Source organism: Lactuca virosa, chromosome 5, assembly GCF_052849685.1.
Source record: "Lactuca virosa cultivar CGN04683 chromosome 5, Lactuca_virosa_CGN04683_v6, whole genome shotgun sequence".
NCBI lineage: Eukaryota > Viridiplantae > Streptophyta > Magnoliopsida > Asterales > Asteraceae > Lactuca > Lactuca virosa.
Window position 1 is genome coordinate 129,975,833 of NC_136430.1, and position 18,450 is coordinate 129,994,282.

The window sequence follows — 18,450 nt, forward strand, 5'->3', positions numbered from 1 at the left end:
GGCTCCAATCTCGTCTCACAGTGGTTCTCATCTCAGGCTATGCTAACCTCCATTTTAACATCATGTATCACAGTTGTCGCTGGAGTGAGAGGAGGCGTGTGAAAGAGGGATAATTGGATTAAAATTGAGAGGGGCCAGGGGCGAAGCGTCTTTGCATCAAATACCTCTTCTGTTCCAGCTAGTTGAGCTCCACATTTCCCATTCATTTGGTGTTTTCTTCCACCACGTCAATGTCGCCATCCTTGCCAAACGTATGATTTTGTTCTATTATGCATCTACTTACCAAACTTTATCTTGTGGTTCGACAGTTTTTCTCCGTGACTTTTGCAATCATTCACATTACCGACCAGTCCCATCTTATCTGCCTACCAAACTTTATCTTGCGGTATGGCTGATTTTGGCGGTGAGATTTTTCACATTAATTGTGACAGAACTGTTTGTGCTTGAGGGTTATTTAGTTCATCTCATCTTCTCATCCAGAGTTTATCTGGCATATATTTTGTCTAAAAATTTCCCAATATAGATTTGAAGTTTTAGGCTCCTTTAAGCATAATACCATCAATGGCATCTTCTTCCACTCTGTCCATTCACAAGAGTTTTAGATATGATGTGTTTTTGAGTTTTAGAGGTAAAGACACCCGTACCAACTTCGTTGATCATCTGTATTATGCTCTACAGCAGAAAGGCATTCACACTTACAAAGATGATGAGAGAATTAAGAAGGGCAAAAAGATCAGTGATGAACTCATAGGATCCATCCAAGATTCAAAACTCTACATCATTGTTTTCTCAAAAAACTATGCCTCTTCTTCCTGGTGTTTGGATGAGCTTGTGAAGATAATGGAATGTCACAAGACCAACGAGCATACTGCCTATCCTGTATTCTATGATGTGGAGCCCTCTGAGGTCCGCAACCAAAGTGGGGCAGTTGAAAATGCCTTTGCTAAACATGAAAACAAGGAGGCTGCTGGGAAATGGAGGGAGGCTCTGAAAGAAGCTGCGGATCTGGCTGGGTGGGAGTTGAAGAACACGTCTGATGGGTAATTCCTTCATCATAGTTTTGCATTAAACCCCTTCTTTCCCTCTAGTGTTGGCCAAACTTTTGTTTGACTTGACATTGAATATAATATTAGACATTACCCAACCAGCATGGATGGTATCTTTCTGAAAAATCCGACTCAATACCACTATGTGCCCAACATCGTGTTTGCAAAATTGTGGCCAAAATCAGGATAAAATAATTCCCATACGTTTTCCATTTAAATATTTTATAAATTTAACAAAAGTTATTTCTGATTTGTCATAATCCGACTCAGATGGTCAGATGGACGATTAGTACAATTCTTTCTTTTATTAATGTCTGCAATATTATTTTGTATTATTTCTTTCTGGGCTACGTTTACCCTGGATGTGTAAGGTTCGGACATGACATCTCATGTTGTATTGTGAAACTCTGAATCAAACCGGGAATGTTGTTGAAATAATAAACATGAAATATGATTATATACCTATGTTATTACTTCTTATGAGTGTGTATGTGTTAAAAGTAATTTTTTCTATGGAATTTTGGGAAGTTAATTGAATCTTATTAAAAACACAGGCATGAAGCTAAATTCATCAAAACAGTTGTTGAAGAACTTTCACTAGAGTTACGAGCAATCAATTTCAGTATTGATGAAAAACTAATCGGCATGGAAACCCGGATCAAAGATGTTTTATCATATTTAGGAACTGGTTTTGATGATGTTCGCATGATCGGGATCAAAGGAATGGGAGGTGGTGGGAAGACAACTTTGGCCAGAGCTGTTTTTGATCAAATATCCTTTCAGTTCGAAGGTAAAAGCTTCGTTGAGAATGTGAGAGAAGTTTCAAAAGCTTCTTTGTTCGGTTTAAAGTCATTGCAAAACCAAATCCTTTCAGATGTCTTAAATGATCAAGGCATCATTGTAAGTAGTATTTATGACGGGAAAAACATGATGAAGAGGAGGATGGGTGGTAAAAAGGTTCTTCTTGTTCTAGATGATGTGGATCATATAGAGCAACTTGAGGCGTTAGCATGTGAGCGGAATTGGTTTAAGCCAGGAAGCAGGATTATCATTACAACAAGGGATGAGCAAGTGCTGGTAGCACATGGAGTGAAGTCGATTTGTAACGTCAGGTTGTTATCGGATAAGGAAGCAATTTTCCTCTTTAGTAGGTTTGCATTTGGCAGAGAGATTCCCAATCTGGGGTATGAAGAGCTATCACGACAAGTTGTACATTATGCTGCTGGTCTTCCTTTAACAATCAGAGTTTTGGGTTCGTTTCTCTGTGGTAAAAATGAGCTTGAATGGAAAGATGCCTTAGAAAGACTAAAAAAAATTTCGGTATCTGAAATTTTAGAAAAATTGGAATTAAGTTATATAGGTCTAGAGGAGGATTACAAGGAAATATTCCTAGACGTTGCATGCATACTGAAAGGTTGGTCAAAAGTGTTAGCAATCAAAGCTCTTGAAAGTTGTGGATTTCATGCTAGAGTTGGTTTAAGAGTTCTTGAACAAAAATCTCTCATAACAATTCATGATAATCTTGATGATGGTGAGTGTCTAGGCATGCATGACCATATTGCGGAAATGGGCAGGAATATTGTTCGTCGTTTGCACCCGGATAAGCCTAACAAACATAGTCGATTATGGATTAACAAGGAAAATGATGATATATTGGCTAATGACTTGGTAAGGATCAAATTTATTTCTACGTTAAACATTTTAATTTATTACAACACAAGTTTCATGGTAACTTCTTTTGGATTACAGGGTACTAAAGCAACAAGATGTATGCAATTCTATACTCGGAAGCTCAGTCCTGAAATTGTAATGAAGGGTCTTAGAAAGATGAAGGAACTTAGATTTCTCGACTTGTCTGTGGGATTTATCGGTGCACGTAAAAGTGATGTTTTTCGTCGGAATTGGAAATTTTATGAACTTCCAAATGCTTTACGATATCTGCATTGGGACCATTACCCTTTTAGATCTTTACCCAAAACATTTCAGGCAGATAATCTTGTTACACTTCAGATGGCCGATAGCAGAATTGTACAACTTTGGGAAGGGAGAGAAAGAAAGGTAGAATTATGGTAGATTGATTCTTTTGTGTCACTCATTCAAATGCTATACATCCATTTCTTTGTAATTCACCACTATACATTATTTATTTGCTTATGTTAGGTTCTTAACAAGCTGAGATTCCTTGACCTCAGTTACTCCATGTTGAAGACCCTTGATCTTGGGCTTACTCCAAATATTGAGACGTTGAATCTTAAGGGATGTTGTAATTTGGTAGAACTTCACATGCTTGTTGGATGTTTTAAGCTAATAACCATCGACCTCAGTAGTTCAATGTTGAGGACCCTTGATCTTGGGCTTACTCCAAATATCGAGACGTTGAATCTTAAGGGATGTTGTAATTTGGTAGAACTTCACATGCCTGTTGGATGTTTTAAGCTAATAACCGTCGACCTTAGTAGGTCAATGTTGAGGACCCTTGACCTTGGGTCGGCTCCCAATCTCGAGCTGATAGACCTTGAAGGATGTTCGGATTTGGTAGAACTTATAATGCCTTGTAGATGTCCAAATCTTAGATCCCTCATACTCAATAATTCAAAGTTAAGAACCCTTGACATTGGGCAGACTCCGAATATTGAGTATTTAGATCTTAAAAATTGTTATGATCTAGAAGAACTTTGCATGCCCCATGAATGTCAAAAGCTCACATTCCTCAACATTAGTCGTTCAAAGTTGAGGAACCTTGACATCGGGCTGACTCCAAATCTCGAGAAATTAGATCTCAAAAAGTGTTACAATTTGGTAAAACTTAACATGGCCGATGAATGTCTAAGAAAGGTTGTCTACTTGGACTTAAGTGGTTGTTTGAGGTTTAAATCTTTTCTGTTTCACATAGGTGGTGATGCTTCTTATAGTAAGATGAATGCTTCTTTTGGGGAGGGTGATGCTTCTTGCAGCGAGGATGATGCTTCTTGTGATGAAGGCGATGCTTCCTATAGTGAAGATCATGATGATGAATCACTTAAGGTTGGCCCTTTAGCTGAGTTACATCTCATTGCGGAGTCCCTAGATGGATGCCCATTTCACCCTGAAAGTAATTTGCCAAAGTTTCAATTTTCATGTTTTTATAAAGAAGATAAACCCTTCTTAACTAGAAACCTTGAGAAGCTTATCGCTGTAGGTTTATGTGCTTGCACAAATGTTGAGACGTTTTCAAGAAGTATTTGCGGGTTACAACATTTAAGAAAGCTTAAACTCCAACACAATAATCGACAAACAATTCAGTTTAAGGGCCTAAAGTTCTTCATGGACCTTGACCTGCTAGAATATCTAGAGAAGCTAGATTTGATTCCTCTAAAATCTCCCAAAGTTAATGTATGTTCGTTTCTTGAGAAGTTATCCGAGGATCTTGGCCCATTTGAATCTTTAAAGAATCTAACTGTTACATTTGCAATGATTAAAGATCTCCCTCATTGCATTTGTATGTTGAAACATCTCGAATCTCTCAAACTTAACAATTGTTCTGTGCTTGAGAAGTTACCTGAGAATCTTGGCCGATTAGAATGTTTGAAGAAGCTAACTTTGACAAACGCAAACATTAAAGATCTTCCTGATAGCATTTGTATGTTGAAACATTTGGAATCTCTCAAACTTAATTATTGTCTGTTGCTTGAGAAGCTACCTGAGGATCTTGGCCGACTAGAATGTTTAGAGAATCTCGACCTCAGCTATTGCAAGTTATTACGAGATATCCCGGACAGCATCTGTAAGATGAAATGTCTAAAATATCTCAGTCTCTACTCTTGTACTCAACTTGAGAAATTGCCTGTGGAATTTGAGCGTTTAGAATGTTTAAAAGAGTTAGATTTAAGAGGCACGTGCATAAGACATCTTCCGGAGAACATCTTCTTCTTGAGGCGTATTATTGGGTCAAGAGAGGTTCCTTGTGTTGAAATATTAGGCTGAACTTAGTATTTAGTAAATGTCGTTTAAAGAAAGATGGGGCAGTTACAAGTTGGTAGTTATTGCTCTAAGGGTTGCAATGGTGACACAACCATTATGATGGCTCAAGAATATGCCAACCATTATGATGGTTCAAGAATGTGACGTATACTCTCTATATATACATGTAATAATCTTATGTAAAATTTATTGATTAGGTGATTAATAAAAATGCTTTTTGTTTTCTGTACAAGAATCTCTCTTTCTATCTCCTTGTCTCAATATGCTTTCTCCAATACTAACGTCATCTGGTTTTAGATCCGAGATACAAAGCTTAGGATGGGGAAATGCAATAAACTATGTGGATGTGACGATGTGTGAATAACTCAGGCACCCACAATATAGGAGTTTCCTCTAAGTATGGTGCTCCAGGGATGATTTTGAGAGGCTCTGAAGGCCCGGAAAAAAGCCAATTAACAAAGATAGAAGACTATAACAGGTACTTTCTTTGTTTTCTATGGTCATCTTACATTGGTTAGAATTGTGAAATTGATATGACAATAATTAATTTTCTGCCAAAATTATAATTGTATTAAAATAAAATACAAGTGCTATGCATACTTGAAGCCACTTGCGCCACACTTGAAGCCACTTCCGCCATCCATATTCCTGTTGCACCATGATGGCGCAAGATGGACCATCTTGGTCCTTGATGAGCCAAGTATGCTATGAAGTCTTTTATGATGCTCAAGATGCAAGAATGTTCTAGAAGATGTTGCATGGCATAATATGTTTGGTTGTCACCATTCATGGGCCTATGGGCCAATAGGCTTGGCCCATTAGAGTTTTAGGTCTGATCCCTCAAGTATAAATAGGCTCATACCCTCATCATTGTAAATTGCTAGATTTCTATGAAAGCTCAAAGTGAGATACAATTTTGAGTGTTTGTAATTGTTCTAGAAAGTTAATAAAATCCTCTCTCTCTCTCTCTCTCACTCTCTCTCTCTCTCGTTCGCCCGTGGACGTAGGTCACCTTGACCGAACAACGTTAAATATTGTATTCTTTTGATTTACATTTTTCAGAAGTTTTGTGAGTTTACCAAAGTTTGTGTTTTGGTATTTGTCTGAAGTGCTTAACTTGTTTTGTTGTCACCCAACATGTACAATCGGCACATCATCCACAGTCATCTTACCCTTATCTCGGGTATCGATATTATAGGAGACATACTTGAAACAACCTTGATGAAGATAGCATCTGGCCCTAGCTGCTGAACATAGAATCGGCCCACGACGAGCACTCCCCCCCTGAATCACTAACTCTCCCCTACTTGAGGTCCGAATGTGCACCAAATGATGCTCACAATCCATCACTGCCCCATTGGGGCTTAACCAGTCCATCCCCACGATAACCTTGTTCCCGCGTAAAGGGATAGGAACCAAATTAATTGGAAATTCCTCACTAAACATCTCTAGAACAGAATTCCGATGAACCCTCGATACCCGGACAAATCGATCATCCACAATCTCAACCTCTAAAGGACAATCCAGCTCACCCGGAGCTCCAACAAACCTCTAGCTGAGCGCAAGACATAAGAAAGATCGGGTAGCCCCCGAATCAAACAATACCAAGGCAAAGATACCGTTACTGGGAACGATCCTATAATAAAACCACAAACAAAAGAAGAAAAATCAACATAAATAAAGAGATAAAGAGAAGATACATACCCGTCACCACATCAGGTGTTGCATGAGCCTCCTCGGCTGTCAGCTGAAAGCCCTGCTCCTCACAATAGGCGCATCCACCTTGCCCTGGCCGCTATCAGTAATCCGTAGAGTCGATGGGTCGGGTGCTACCATTGGTCCTGCTGCTTCCAAACTTGGACAATTGGCCTTCTTATGGCCCCTCTGATTCCAATGGAAGCAAATTAGGTCATATGTCTGGGTGGTGGTGGTGGTAGCAGTACAATCCTTGATAATGTGACCCCTCCGGCCGCACTTGAAGCAACCAAAACCACCCACCTCGCACACCCCTTCGTGCGTCTTGCCGCACTTGCCACAGCGGCCCCGGTCCTGCTAGCCCCTCGATCTCGAGTCAAATACCTTGGGCCTCTTACCCGAACTACCTGAACCCTGAATCTGATCTGACTTCCTCTTCCTCTCCATCTCTCTCTCTCTCTATCTCTCTCTCTCTATCTACCTACCTACCTACCTACCTACCAACCTACCTACCTACTTACCTACCTACCTACCTACTCACCCACCCATCCAGTGTCTTGTAACTAGATCGGCTCACAAACTGTCAGATCTCTCTCCTCAACATCTCATGGTATCTCGCCTACTTCATCTCCTCATCCGCCCTATACTGCAGAACCAGCAACGCCCTCTCGCGGAACATATCGGTGATCTCAGCCACCATCTTAGTAGTCTGGCGAAGATACTGAAACTCTCTCGCCAACTGCTACAGATCACCAGTGCAAACTTCGTTCGGAATCTCGTCACAAAATCATCCCATGTCATCGAATCAACTGTCGCGTCTCCTATAGCGCGTCCAACTTCCTCCCACCAGTCTCGGTCTTTGTCTTTCATAAAATAGGAAGAAAGTCTGACCTTTGCCCCCTTGGGACAACTGCTAGTGCGGAAGGCATTAGTAACATCCGCTAACCATCGTCTACTCGCGATCGGGTCCTTCTCCCCGAAGTAATCTGGAACCCCACATGCTCGGAACTCGCGGAAGGTCAAAGTGCGAGCTCCCATTAATGCCACCATCTCTGATCGAAAAGCGCTCAAGCGCTCATCAAAAATATCCAGAATGCCCTCCTTGACCGTACCAAAGATCACAGGAGTCTACTCAAGTATGATGTGGGTAATCTCAGACGAAATAGGCTCCCGCGTCCGATCATCCAACTATCGGGCTCCAGATCCTGAGCCTGAACCGTCACCAGCACCATAACCACTAACCGGTCTTCCTCGAAGAGTCACCATACTAAAAATAGACCATACAAACCATCAGAATATGCATAAATTTATGTCGAGGATTCTCATACCCTATAAGCTTCCTGGTATCATCATAGCTCTCCTTGAATCAAGTACGGATCCTCTGTTCCAATATTACGGGCCCATACTACCTTCCACATCTATCCGTACTTTCCTCAAGGATCGCTCCGAATCCTCCAAGTCACTCCCTTATCCATACATACATCCCTCAACAAGACAAGGCTCCCAGCACTAAATCTCTTCCTAGGCATTTCCTAGGGCAATCACCACACCACTCTCCACTATCAGCTACAGAAGGAACTCCCTCTAAACCCCCTCTAACTAGCTCACAAATACAATTACATATCACCGACACTAGATGATTCTTCGAATGAAAGGTCTCACACTATAATGGTTGGACTCAAACAAGAGCTATGCAATAGAGTTAAAACCTAACCTTATAAACTTATTTAGTCTCAATGATATGTAACTTAGCATATTCACTTACTAGTTAGCTGAAGTTAATGAAAACTCCTAAAAAGCACAAAGCAAGCAGCATTCAGGAATCGAGTAATCGGAATCAAGCATAACCTAAACAGGTTGTCCTATCAATCACAGATCAGTACGAGCATGCAATTCTACAAGCTCATATAGCAGGAATACAAAGGCATCTCCCCTAGATCCTTTTCCCTAATCTAGCATGCGATTCACAAGTTCACAAATCAAGCATATCATAAAACATGTATGGGTATTTTGGGAAAAATTACTGGACCTCGGTCGATTTCATGCACCACACCCCTTTCTCTTGTCAGAAAACTCTTTTTTATAAAACATTCCTTTTATAAAATCAACCAAATCCTCAGTTTGAGTTTAGAAACACCCAAGAGTACGCTTGAATCCCTCAAACCAAGGTTCTGGTACCAACTTCTAACGTCCCAAAAATTCAGACCAAAATTTTTGATTTTTAAAAATAATAAAACCATCAATCATATCTTGTTCATAATGCCATAAAAAATCGTAACATGTCAATAACTATCCAAATACATTAGAGTCATAAAGATGTGAAACAATGTGGTGTGTGCAATGCAGTAATCCCGAGCTCTTCCCCTTTGACCTAGAAGTACCTGAAACATAAAATGAAAACCGTAAGGACGAAGCTTAGTGAGTTCCCCAAAACACCACATACCATACATATCAAACTTATAATAGGCCCCGCCCGGCATCGAGCCCCGCTCGGAACAGATCTATCAGTCATCAGGCCCCGCCTAGCTTCTAGCCCCGCCCGGTATACATACAAACACATAAACACATGCAAGAATCACAAAGACAAATAACATACAATATAGTCATCAGGCCCCACCTAGAATCATGTCCTGCCCGGTATACATATAAACACATACAGGTAAATAACATACAATCTACTCATCAGGCCCCACCTGGCATTGGGCCCTGTCCGGTTTACATATCAGATATCGTACATGCGGAGTCGACCAGACAACTAGCATCCAAACCATAATAAATCATAGGCTGGCATTGGTGCCTTCGACCCACCAAACACAGTGAGGAAACTCACCTCAAGCTGTTGAATATATCAGATACAATCTCAGTCTGTTGGTTCGGAAAATCCATGCGCTAACATAATCAAATAATATTCAATTAATAATTGGATCTCAACCCATCATCAAGAATCTAAATTACTTGTCTAACACTAAGGGTAAAAGACCATTTTACCCTTTTCTTACTTGGCCTTAATCCACGTCCCAACCCATTTACTCAAAAGGACCAAATTCATAAATGACATCCCAAGGCCCATTATGCCCCAACTTCTTATTTGAGCCCAAAATCATCATGGACCTAATTCCAAGAGAGCACATAGTCCATCCACGGCCCAAAGTCAAAAGTTCAATGGCCCAACAATGCCCAAACCCTAAAATCCCAAAATATGGCCTAAACTCGTGAAAGTCAACCCAAAAGCCAAACAGCTGAGTACGCTAGGCGTACTCAGACTTACACTTAGTCTACCCCTACTAGGGTCAATACACGCAACCTATGAGCTGTTACTCCCCACGTACTCCGCAGACTACAAAACCAACTCATTAAGCACTTAATCGGTTAAGCCAACATGCCAAATTTCTAGATCTGATTCTAGGAAGTTTCTTAACACATAAAGTTGGAAACTTTACTCCAATGCATGACTTAATTAGGCCTAAAAGTCAAAAAGAGCCATAACAAAGAACCTAACTCATGCATGGACCAAGATATTTCATAAAGGTTGCATTTTTATGGACAAGGGACCACAAATGTGCTAAGATCTAACCCCTATGGCATCTGAAGTAGACCATAAAATCAATATAGCTCAAAAGACCCAAAAATGCATAAATAACACCCTAAATTGGATCTAGCATAAAGAACCGTCAAGATGAGAGATTTTTGCCTCAAATGACTTGCTAAGAAGAAGATGACTCTGGATCTATAAGCTTCATACCAAGCAATGAATCTTCAATAACCTTCTACCTTTTCAAAATGCACAAGTAAACACTAATATCCTTCACAAGAGCTCAAGAACACTAAAATGGTGGTTATAGATCGAGATTAGGGTTTAGAAGATAAGGAGGCTAGCAAGAGGCAAGGATCAAGAGACATAATGAGCTTAAACAGTGGTAAAATCCTAAAGATTAGTGTTTCTAGCTGGCCAGAGTATGCCCCACGTTCTCCCACGTATGCCCAACATATATGGGTGCATCCGTGATCCATCGAAGAGCCAGTACACTCAGCGTACCCATAGGGTATGACTTGCGTACTGAGCTAGGGACCAAAATGAACGGTTTTTGCATAAATGGTTAAAAGGAAACATACCAATACTTTTGAATGTTACAACGTATCCCAGCTACCGCCGAAATCTGGCATGCATGCCCGAAGCATCCTCCAAGGTCTGAATAGTTCGCTCACTTTCCCTATCAGTCTGCGGATGAAAGGTCATGCTGAAAAGCAGACGAGTATCCAACTCTTCATGGAATCTCTTTCTGAACATGGAAGTGAACCTAACATCCCCATCCGAAATCACCAAGACTGGAACCCATGTTGTGCCACAACCTCTCAGATATAGACATCTGCCAACTTCTCTGCAGAAGTGATCTCCTGAGTAAGAATGAAATATGCACTCTTGGTCAATCGATCCACGATAACCTAAATCGAATCTACCCCTAGCGTGGTCCGCGGTAGAACATCTGTAACATCCCAAATTTCAAGGCCAAAAATTTCGTTTTTAAATAAGTTATTACATAAAACCATCAGTATAAAACATTCATAATAACATCTCGTGTCAAACAAAAATGTCAGTAATCAAAACATAAAACCATATCAGAGTGTAATCCCAAGGATCTCATCTGCGGAAAACATAGTGTGATGCGTTGCGATCAAGCCGGCTCCTTTCCTTTAAAAACGAGTACCTGAAACCAAAACTAAAAACCGTAAGCACGAAGCTTAGTGAGTTCCCCCATCATATCGCATACCATACAATCACATAGCATACATACTGCCAGGCAATTCTGGGGTGCCCGACCTACCCGTGTCAAGCCATCCTGGGGTGCTGACTTACCCGTGTCAAGCCATTCTGGGGTGCTGACCTACCCGTGTCAAGCCATTCTGGGGTGCTGACCTACCCTTCGGTCCTAATAACCGAACTTCGGGGACTATCTCACCCCATACTACTACTATCACACATATCATAACATAATCATACTGTCAGGCATATCTGGGGTGCCCGACTTACCCTTCGGTCCCTATGACCGAGATGCGAGGACTATTTCACCTCCTACTACTACCACATAATATCATAGCATAAAATAATGTAAGACATATTTGGGGTGCCCGACCTACCCTTCGGTCCCTACGACCGAGATGCGAGGACTATTTCACCTCCTACTACTACTATCACATATAACATATCATGCCGGTATATAAACATATCATAACATACTGTTAGACATATCTGGGGTGTCCGACCTACCCATCGGTCCTAACAACCGAACTTAGGGACTATTCCCCCTACTACCACTATCACATATAACATATCATGCCAGCATATAACATATCAGGTAGTTATATGCTGGTGAATATCACAAAGACAATCATCTAACATACAAATCCTACTGGTGGGCCGGCATTGTGGCCGTAGACCCACCGCTACTGGAAGGTAACTCACCTCACACTGCTGAAGTCCCGTAGACACAATCCCACATCGCTGAAGTCCCGCAGGCTCAACCCCAACTGCTGGATGACTGATTCTCGAACTGTCAACAACAAACATCACCCAATTAATAATTGGGTTCCACTACATAATCATAAGTACGTTCTTTGGGTAATTACCACATTACCCGTAGCTTGGCTTATTCAAGCCCAAGGCCCAATCCATAGGCCCAAAGTCAATTAGGAATCAAAGCCCAAAACATGGCCCAACTTTCCAAATTGGGCCTAGGCCTATACACGGTCTCATTCTAAGGCCCAACATCATATAATCACTAAGGCCCAAACTATGGCCCATCTATGGCCTAATTTTCCAAATTGGGCCCAAACCCCTTACATAGGCCTTACCCCAAGCCCGTTAATAACGCAATCATCAAGGCCCAATAGAAGGCCCAACAATACACCCTTGTGAAATTAGGGTTTCACATAAAATGACGATTAGGGTTAAGTGTTTCCCACTTAACCCATCAAGGAATTAATCTATTAAGGACTTAATCCATTTGGGACTTAATCCATTAAGTACATCATTCCTCCAAATAAGTCATATGGTGTGATTGGGCTTAATCACACAATTCCATTATCCCAATTGCCCAAAAGTGGGTCCCAATAAATCCAAGCCCATGAATCCAATATTAGGGTTTTTCTAAACCCTAATTAGGGTTTCCAACCCCATCTTAGCCCATTAGGCCCAATTGATATGTCTTTTAAATCAATTAAGGTTCACTAGACTCATTAATCATCTGTTTGGGCTTTTAGGTCCATTAATCTTCATTAAGCCCATTAGGGTTTATTAGGCCCATTAAGCCTCATTGGGCCCATTAGGATTTGTTAGTCCCTTTGTCCAAACATCCAAACAAGTCAAAACACCAACAAAACACACCGCCACCCGACACGGCGGCCGGTGGCGGCAGGAGGTGGCAGCCACCACCTCACGGTGGTGGTTTCGAATTTCTTTCCATTATTCACTTTGTTACACTTTACAATTCTGAAACTCAAAATAAACACATACACTAAACAACATAAACACACACACAGCCACCCTATGGCGGCTGGTGGTGGTAGAAGGTGGCAGCCACCATGGTTGGCTGCCACGGTGGTTACCGGCCAGAAAAACACACCCTCACTTGTTCAGCAACCCAAAACACGCAACTCTTGAGCTTAACACGAGAAGGAAACACACCCACGCATATGTCTTACCCGGAACAGGAGCACCTCCACTCTCTTGGTGGCGTTTGGCGGCGGCAGGGGTGATTTTACGAGGACAGCCACCACCTCACGGTGGTGGCGGTGATTCCTTTTTGGCCTCCAACCAATCAGCAACACAACACACGCACCCATGCGTGAAATAACCCGCACTGCACTGCCATGAACGGATGCGAATCGGCAGCCCACACCCGACAAAGAAAACGCAGTCGCAACCTTCTTGGCGACGAGCAACGGCCGGACGCGACAGCAGCAAGGCGGCGACGAGCGTAGGCTTGGGCAGCAGCAGAAGAGACGTGAAGAGAGAGTGTTTGACCACCCATGAACCACATTTCCCGATCTCGTCGTGCCTTCTTCGTCTTCGCCGGCGACTATACATGGCGGCTGCTCCGATAATCCTTCAGTGGTGGCGGCCGGTGGGAGGCATAAGGGGATTAAGGGAGTGATGGCTGCACACCTGGTCCTTAGGGTTAGGGTTACATAACCTTATATACCCGATCCCATTATAAGAGTTTTCCATAATGACCACAATGGTCCCTCCAGCTCTAATTAATTTCGAAATAGATCCATATTTTACCTTTTTAACCTCACCCATGTAAATCCCTTACAATTTAAGTACATAATTTACCAAACAGTCGCCCAATGTCTTAATTATAACATATTCCGCCCCTCCACCTCATTTCTTTTTAAAATAATTCCCGATAATTACCATGGAGCCCCTGTCTTCATAAATGTTTATAAAATGAGTCCCAAACTCACACTTTTAGCCCCCGGCTTCCAAAAATATGTGGCAATTAACTCCTCGAAACCAACACCCTGCATATATAATTATTTATTTTAGGCTACCATTTGTTCATTAATTTATTTATTTAACTAATAAATAAACGGGTGTTACAACATCACGCTTCATGCTGGGCCACCAATAATCAAGTCGGAGGTCTCTATACATTTTTGTCGCGCCTGGATGAATAGAAAACTTCAACTTATGCTCCTCCTCCATCAAAATATGTCGCGTACCCCTGAAATATGGAACCTAAACTCTCTGATAACGGTTTAGTAATCCCCATCTATCATAATCATAAGAGGAAACCTTACCCATTATATGCTCACACTTTCGGTGCTCATTTTTCATCGCCTCGACATGAAGCTCACGAATCTGCTCCAATAGTAGGGTAATCACCATCATCCTTAGAAATACATCCCTGATCGGAGTACTAGCTTCCTTAAGGATGAGAGCATCATCCACCATGTTGGCCTTCCCAAGGTAATAAAGGTTCTCACAATCATAATCCTTTACCACATCGAGCCACCTGCACTTCCTCATGTTCAGATTTGGTTGATCCATCAAATACCTCAAACTCTTGTGGTCTGTGTAGATGATACAACAAACCCTATACAAGTAATGATGCCAAATATTGAGGGAAAAAACTACCGCCCCCAACTCCAAATCATGAATGGGATAGTTCGCCTCATGAGGCTTCAGATGCCTCAAAGCATAAGCAATCACATGACCCCTCTGCTACGGCTACTTCTCGTAGTCTTACAACACTTTCCATACTATCTGACTGCTAGTGAATGCTACGGCTACTCCCGTAGTCTTACCACACTTTCCAAACCGGGTCGAATACGCACTCGACCTAACCCTTAACTGAACTTGAGTCCTAACCGGAATTCTAACCTGGTTCCCGAAACCTGCTATCACGTGACCCCATTGTATCAATACCGCACCCATTCCTGTGATCAAAGCGTCACGGTAAACCATGAAATCATCTACACCCTCCGGCAGGGTGAGAATCGGTGCCTCGTACAACCGTTGTCTGAGAACCTCGAAGGCTGCCTGCTGCTCGGCCCCCAACGAAAGGCCACCGACTTCTTGGTCGGTCGGGTCAAAGGAACCTCAATCTCGGAGAAGTCCCGTATAAATCTCCGGTAATAACCTGCTAGACCCAGGAAACTCCGAATCTCAGATGGAGACCTTGGAATCTCCCACTGCATCACGGCCTCTATCTTGGCCGGATCAAATAGAATACCCTTCTGGTTGACAAGGTGCCCAAGAGATTGCACCCCGCGCAACCAGAACTCACATTTGGAGAACTTTATAAAAAGTCTCTCCCCCACTTAGAGTCGACTAAGTCTTCACATTACATGAGAATTGAAGGATTCCCAATCCTTCTTGCTTTATAATATCCCACTGATGACAACCTGTGCCTGCCAATGCTAGTGCTTAATCGCCGATTAAACCTTGAGATCTCCCATCCTCGGAAATCTCGATGAGTACTCTTGAAATCTGATCCAGTCTGACACCTCAATCCATATAACATGCTGTCAATTGAAGACCTTAATCTTCACTCTAGCTGACGAATCGTCGTCCCCACTCCCAATCTTGCAGTACCACTGAACTCTAACCGAACACAGCCCATGCGAAAACTCAATTCTCTTGAACATCCAATGACCAACCACTTATGCATCTAACACCCGCGACTGACTCTACCCTTTTCATGTCACCAGCTCTGTACTAGCAACGATAATGCCTGGAACTCCAAAGTTCATCCATAGACAATTACCGACCATACCTGAACAATGATAGAACCCCTAAACGCTGACTTCACTGGAGAACTATAGCTCTACTCCTGACCGAGTATCCTCTAACTAATTCTTCTGCACAGATCCCGACAAAGATCCAGAATAATAACGGTACGCGTGGAACCCACTCCGCAAGATGCGTCCCTCTGTGGGTTCATCAAGGACCTTTCGGAATGCATGATGGCATATATGATCCTTGGTAACCCAAACACTAGCAGAAAAACCGACCCGAGGTCTGACTTATCCTAACTCACTCACAATTCCCAAGCGGTACGTATTCCAAACATCCACCTAATAGCATAGAAGATGACATACCCGCAACATCTGGAGGAATACTGATCCCCTTCTGCTGACATGACCAACCTCGCTACCCTGTAGCAGCCTAAACCCTTGGAGTGACAAACTCCCTCGTGTACTTTCTCGTACGCACTGCACTGACTCGGGCCCTGCTGGCCTTTCACCCGATGATCAGAAGTCATGGGTCTCTTCCCGAGACCCTCTACTGTACGCACCAGGCACGCACCTCTCTTTCCAGGGTGCTCCCAAATCGATCCCGCATCAGGAACTCTTGGAAATCATATCCTTCAGGGTCTGACACCCTGTCACGCTCACTAGCGCGCTTGCCAATGGCTAAGCTGCAACAACTGGAACATCCTCTATCCCCAAACTGGGTCACAAACTCTTCCCTGAAGCTTCTTATATTCTCCAAGACTCTCACTGATTCGAGTATGGATCCTGTGCTTTCAGTAGTACGGGCCCAATACTACCTTCCACACCTATCCATACTTTCCTCAGCAATCGTCCTGAATCCTCCAAGTCACTTCCTCAAACTGGTACACCCAAGTCTCACTGAACCTCACTACTAACCCACTGAAACGTATCCTAGGCTTTCCAAGGTTCCCGAACTCACCCAGTCCTCAGCTGCTGAAAGATTCCCAGTAATGTCAACTAGCTACCTCATGAATATAGCTAGCTCACATTACTAAGAGTTCCACATAGCACAAAGCAAGCAGCATTCAGACAATAGAAAATCAAACCATCATATTCCAATCAAATCATTCTATCCTCTAATCAGGAATCTGCACATGCACTTCAAAGGCTCATACAATCAGGCATAACCTAAACAGGCTATCCTATTACTGACTGGTCAGTACTAGCATGCAATTCTACAAGCACATACAACAGGCATATAAGGCATCCTCCTAGATCCTTAGCCCTAATCTAGCATGCAATTCTCATAATCATATCATATCATACCATAACATAACATGTATGGGTATCTTGGGGAAAACTTACTTGAGCTTGGCTGATTGCACGCATCACACACTTTGTTCTTCTCAAAGTTCTTTTCTCTTTTCAGATTCTTTTCAACTCCTTTTTATAAAATGGTTTTACTTTTGAAAATTTTCATACCAAGCCCTTAGTTTGAGTTCAGACACACTCGAGAGTATGTACGAATCCCTCAAACCAAGGCTCTGATACCAACTTGTAACATCCCAAATTTCAAGGCCAAAAATTTCGTTTTTAAATAAGTTATTACATAAAACCATCAGTATAAAACATTCATAATAACATCTCGTGTCAAACCAAAATATCAGTAATCAAAACATAAAACCATATCAGAGTGTAATCCCAAGAATCTCATGTGCGGAAAACATAGTGTGATGCGCTGCGATCAAGCCGACTCTTTTCCTTTAAAAACGAGTACCTGAAACCAAAACTAAAAACCGTAAGCACGAAGCTTAGTGAGTTCCCCCATCATATCACATACCATACAATCACATAGCATACATACTGTCAGGCAATTCTGGGGTGCCCGACCTACCCGTGTCAATCCATCCTGGGGTGCTGACTTACCCGTGCCAAGCCATTCTGGGGTGCCGACCTACCCGTGTCAACCCATTCTGGGGTGCTGACCTACCCTTCGGTCCTAACAAACGAACTCCGGGGACTATCTCACCCCATACTACTACTATTACACATATCATAACATAATCATACTGCCAGACATATCTGGGGTGCCCGACTTACCCTTCGGTCCCTACGACCGAGATGCGAGGACTATTTCACCTCCTACTACTACCACATAATATCATAGCATAAACATACTGTCAGGCATATCTGGGGTGCCCGACCTACCCTTCGGTCCCTACGACCGAGATGCGAGGACTATTTCACCTCCTACTACTACTATCACATATAACATATCATGCCAGTATATAAACATATCATAACATACTGTCAGACATATCTGGGGTGTCCGACCTACCCATCGGTCCTAACAACCGAACTTGGGGACTATTCCCCCTACTACCACTATCACATATAACATATCATGCCAGCATATAACATATCAGGTAGTAGCAAACCTAGATGAATATCACAAAGACAATCATCTAACATACAACTCCTACTGGTGGGCCGGCATTGTGGCCGTAGACCCATCGCTACTGGAAGGTAA

General features: G+C 42.4%; 1 protein-coding gene across 4 annotated transcripts; it reads left to right on the plus strand.

The window, feature by feature from the left end:
- Window positions 1-218: 218 nt before the first annotated feature.
- LOC145115084 (TMV resistance protein N-like) lies at window positions 219-5,989 on the plus strand. Of its 4 annotated transcripts, none has more exons than XR_013711415.1 (6): window positions 219-1,040; window positions 1,601-2,714; window positions 2,796-3,104; window positions 3,207-5,172; window positions 5,304-5,484; window positions 5,595-5,989. XR_013711415.1 is itself a non-coding variant. In XM_079051249.1 (4 exons), exons 1-4 carry the CDS (start codon window positions 562-564, stop codon window positions 5,007-5,009), a joined length of 3,705 nt encoding a protein of 1,234 aa, XP_078907375.1. In that variant the 5' UTR covers window positions 219-561; the 3' UTR covers window positions 5,010-5,229. The 4 variants fall into 4 exon arrangements, 1 of the variants encoding a protein (XP_078907375.1); XR_013711416.1 differs by having other exon boundaries at window positions 5,613-5,989; XR_013711414.1 differs by having other exon boundaries at window positions 5,304-5,989.
- Window positions 5,990-18,450: the final 12,461 nt, after the last annotated feature.

What these genes read in the sequence shown, in the direction of transcription:
- LOC145115084 (XM_079051249.1), top strand. Translation starts at nt 562, where the DNA reads ATGGCATCTTCTTCCACTCTGTCCATTCACAAGAGTTTTAGATATGAT. An exon ending in TTGAAGAACACGTCTGATGG is followed by an intron (nt 1,041 to 1,600) that starts GTAATTCCTTCA and finishes TTAAAAACACAG; the next exon opens with GCATGAAGCTAAATTCATCA. An exon ending in GGGAAGGGAGAGAAAGAAAG is followed by an intron (nt 3,105 to 3,206) that starts GTAGAATTATGG and finishes TGCTTATGTTAG; the next exon opens with GTTCTTAACAAGCTGAGATT.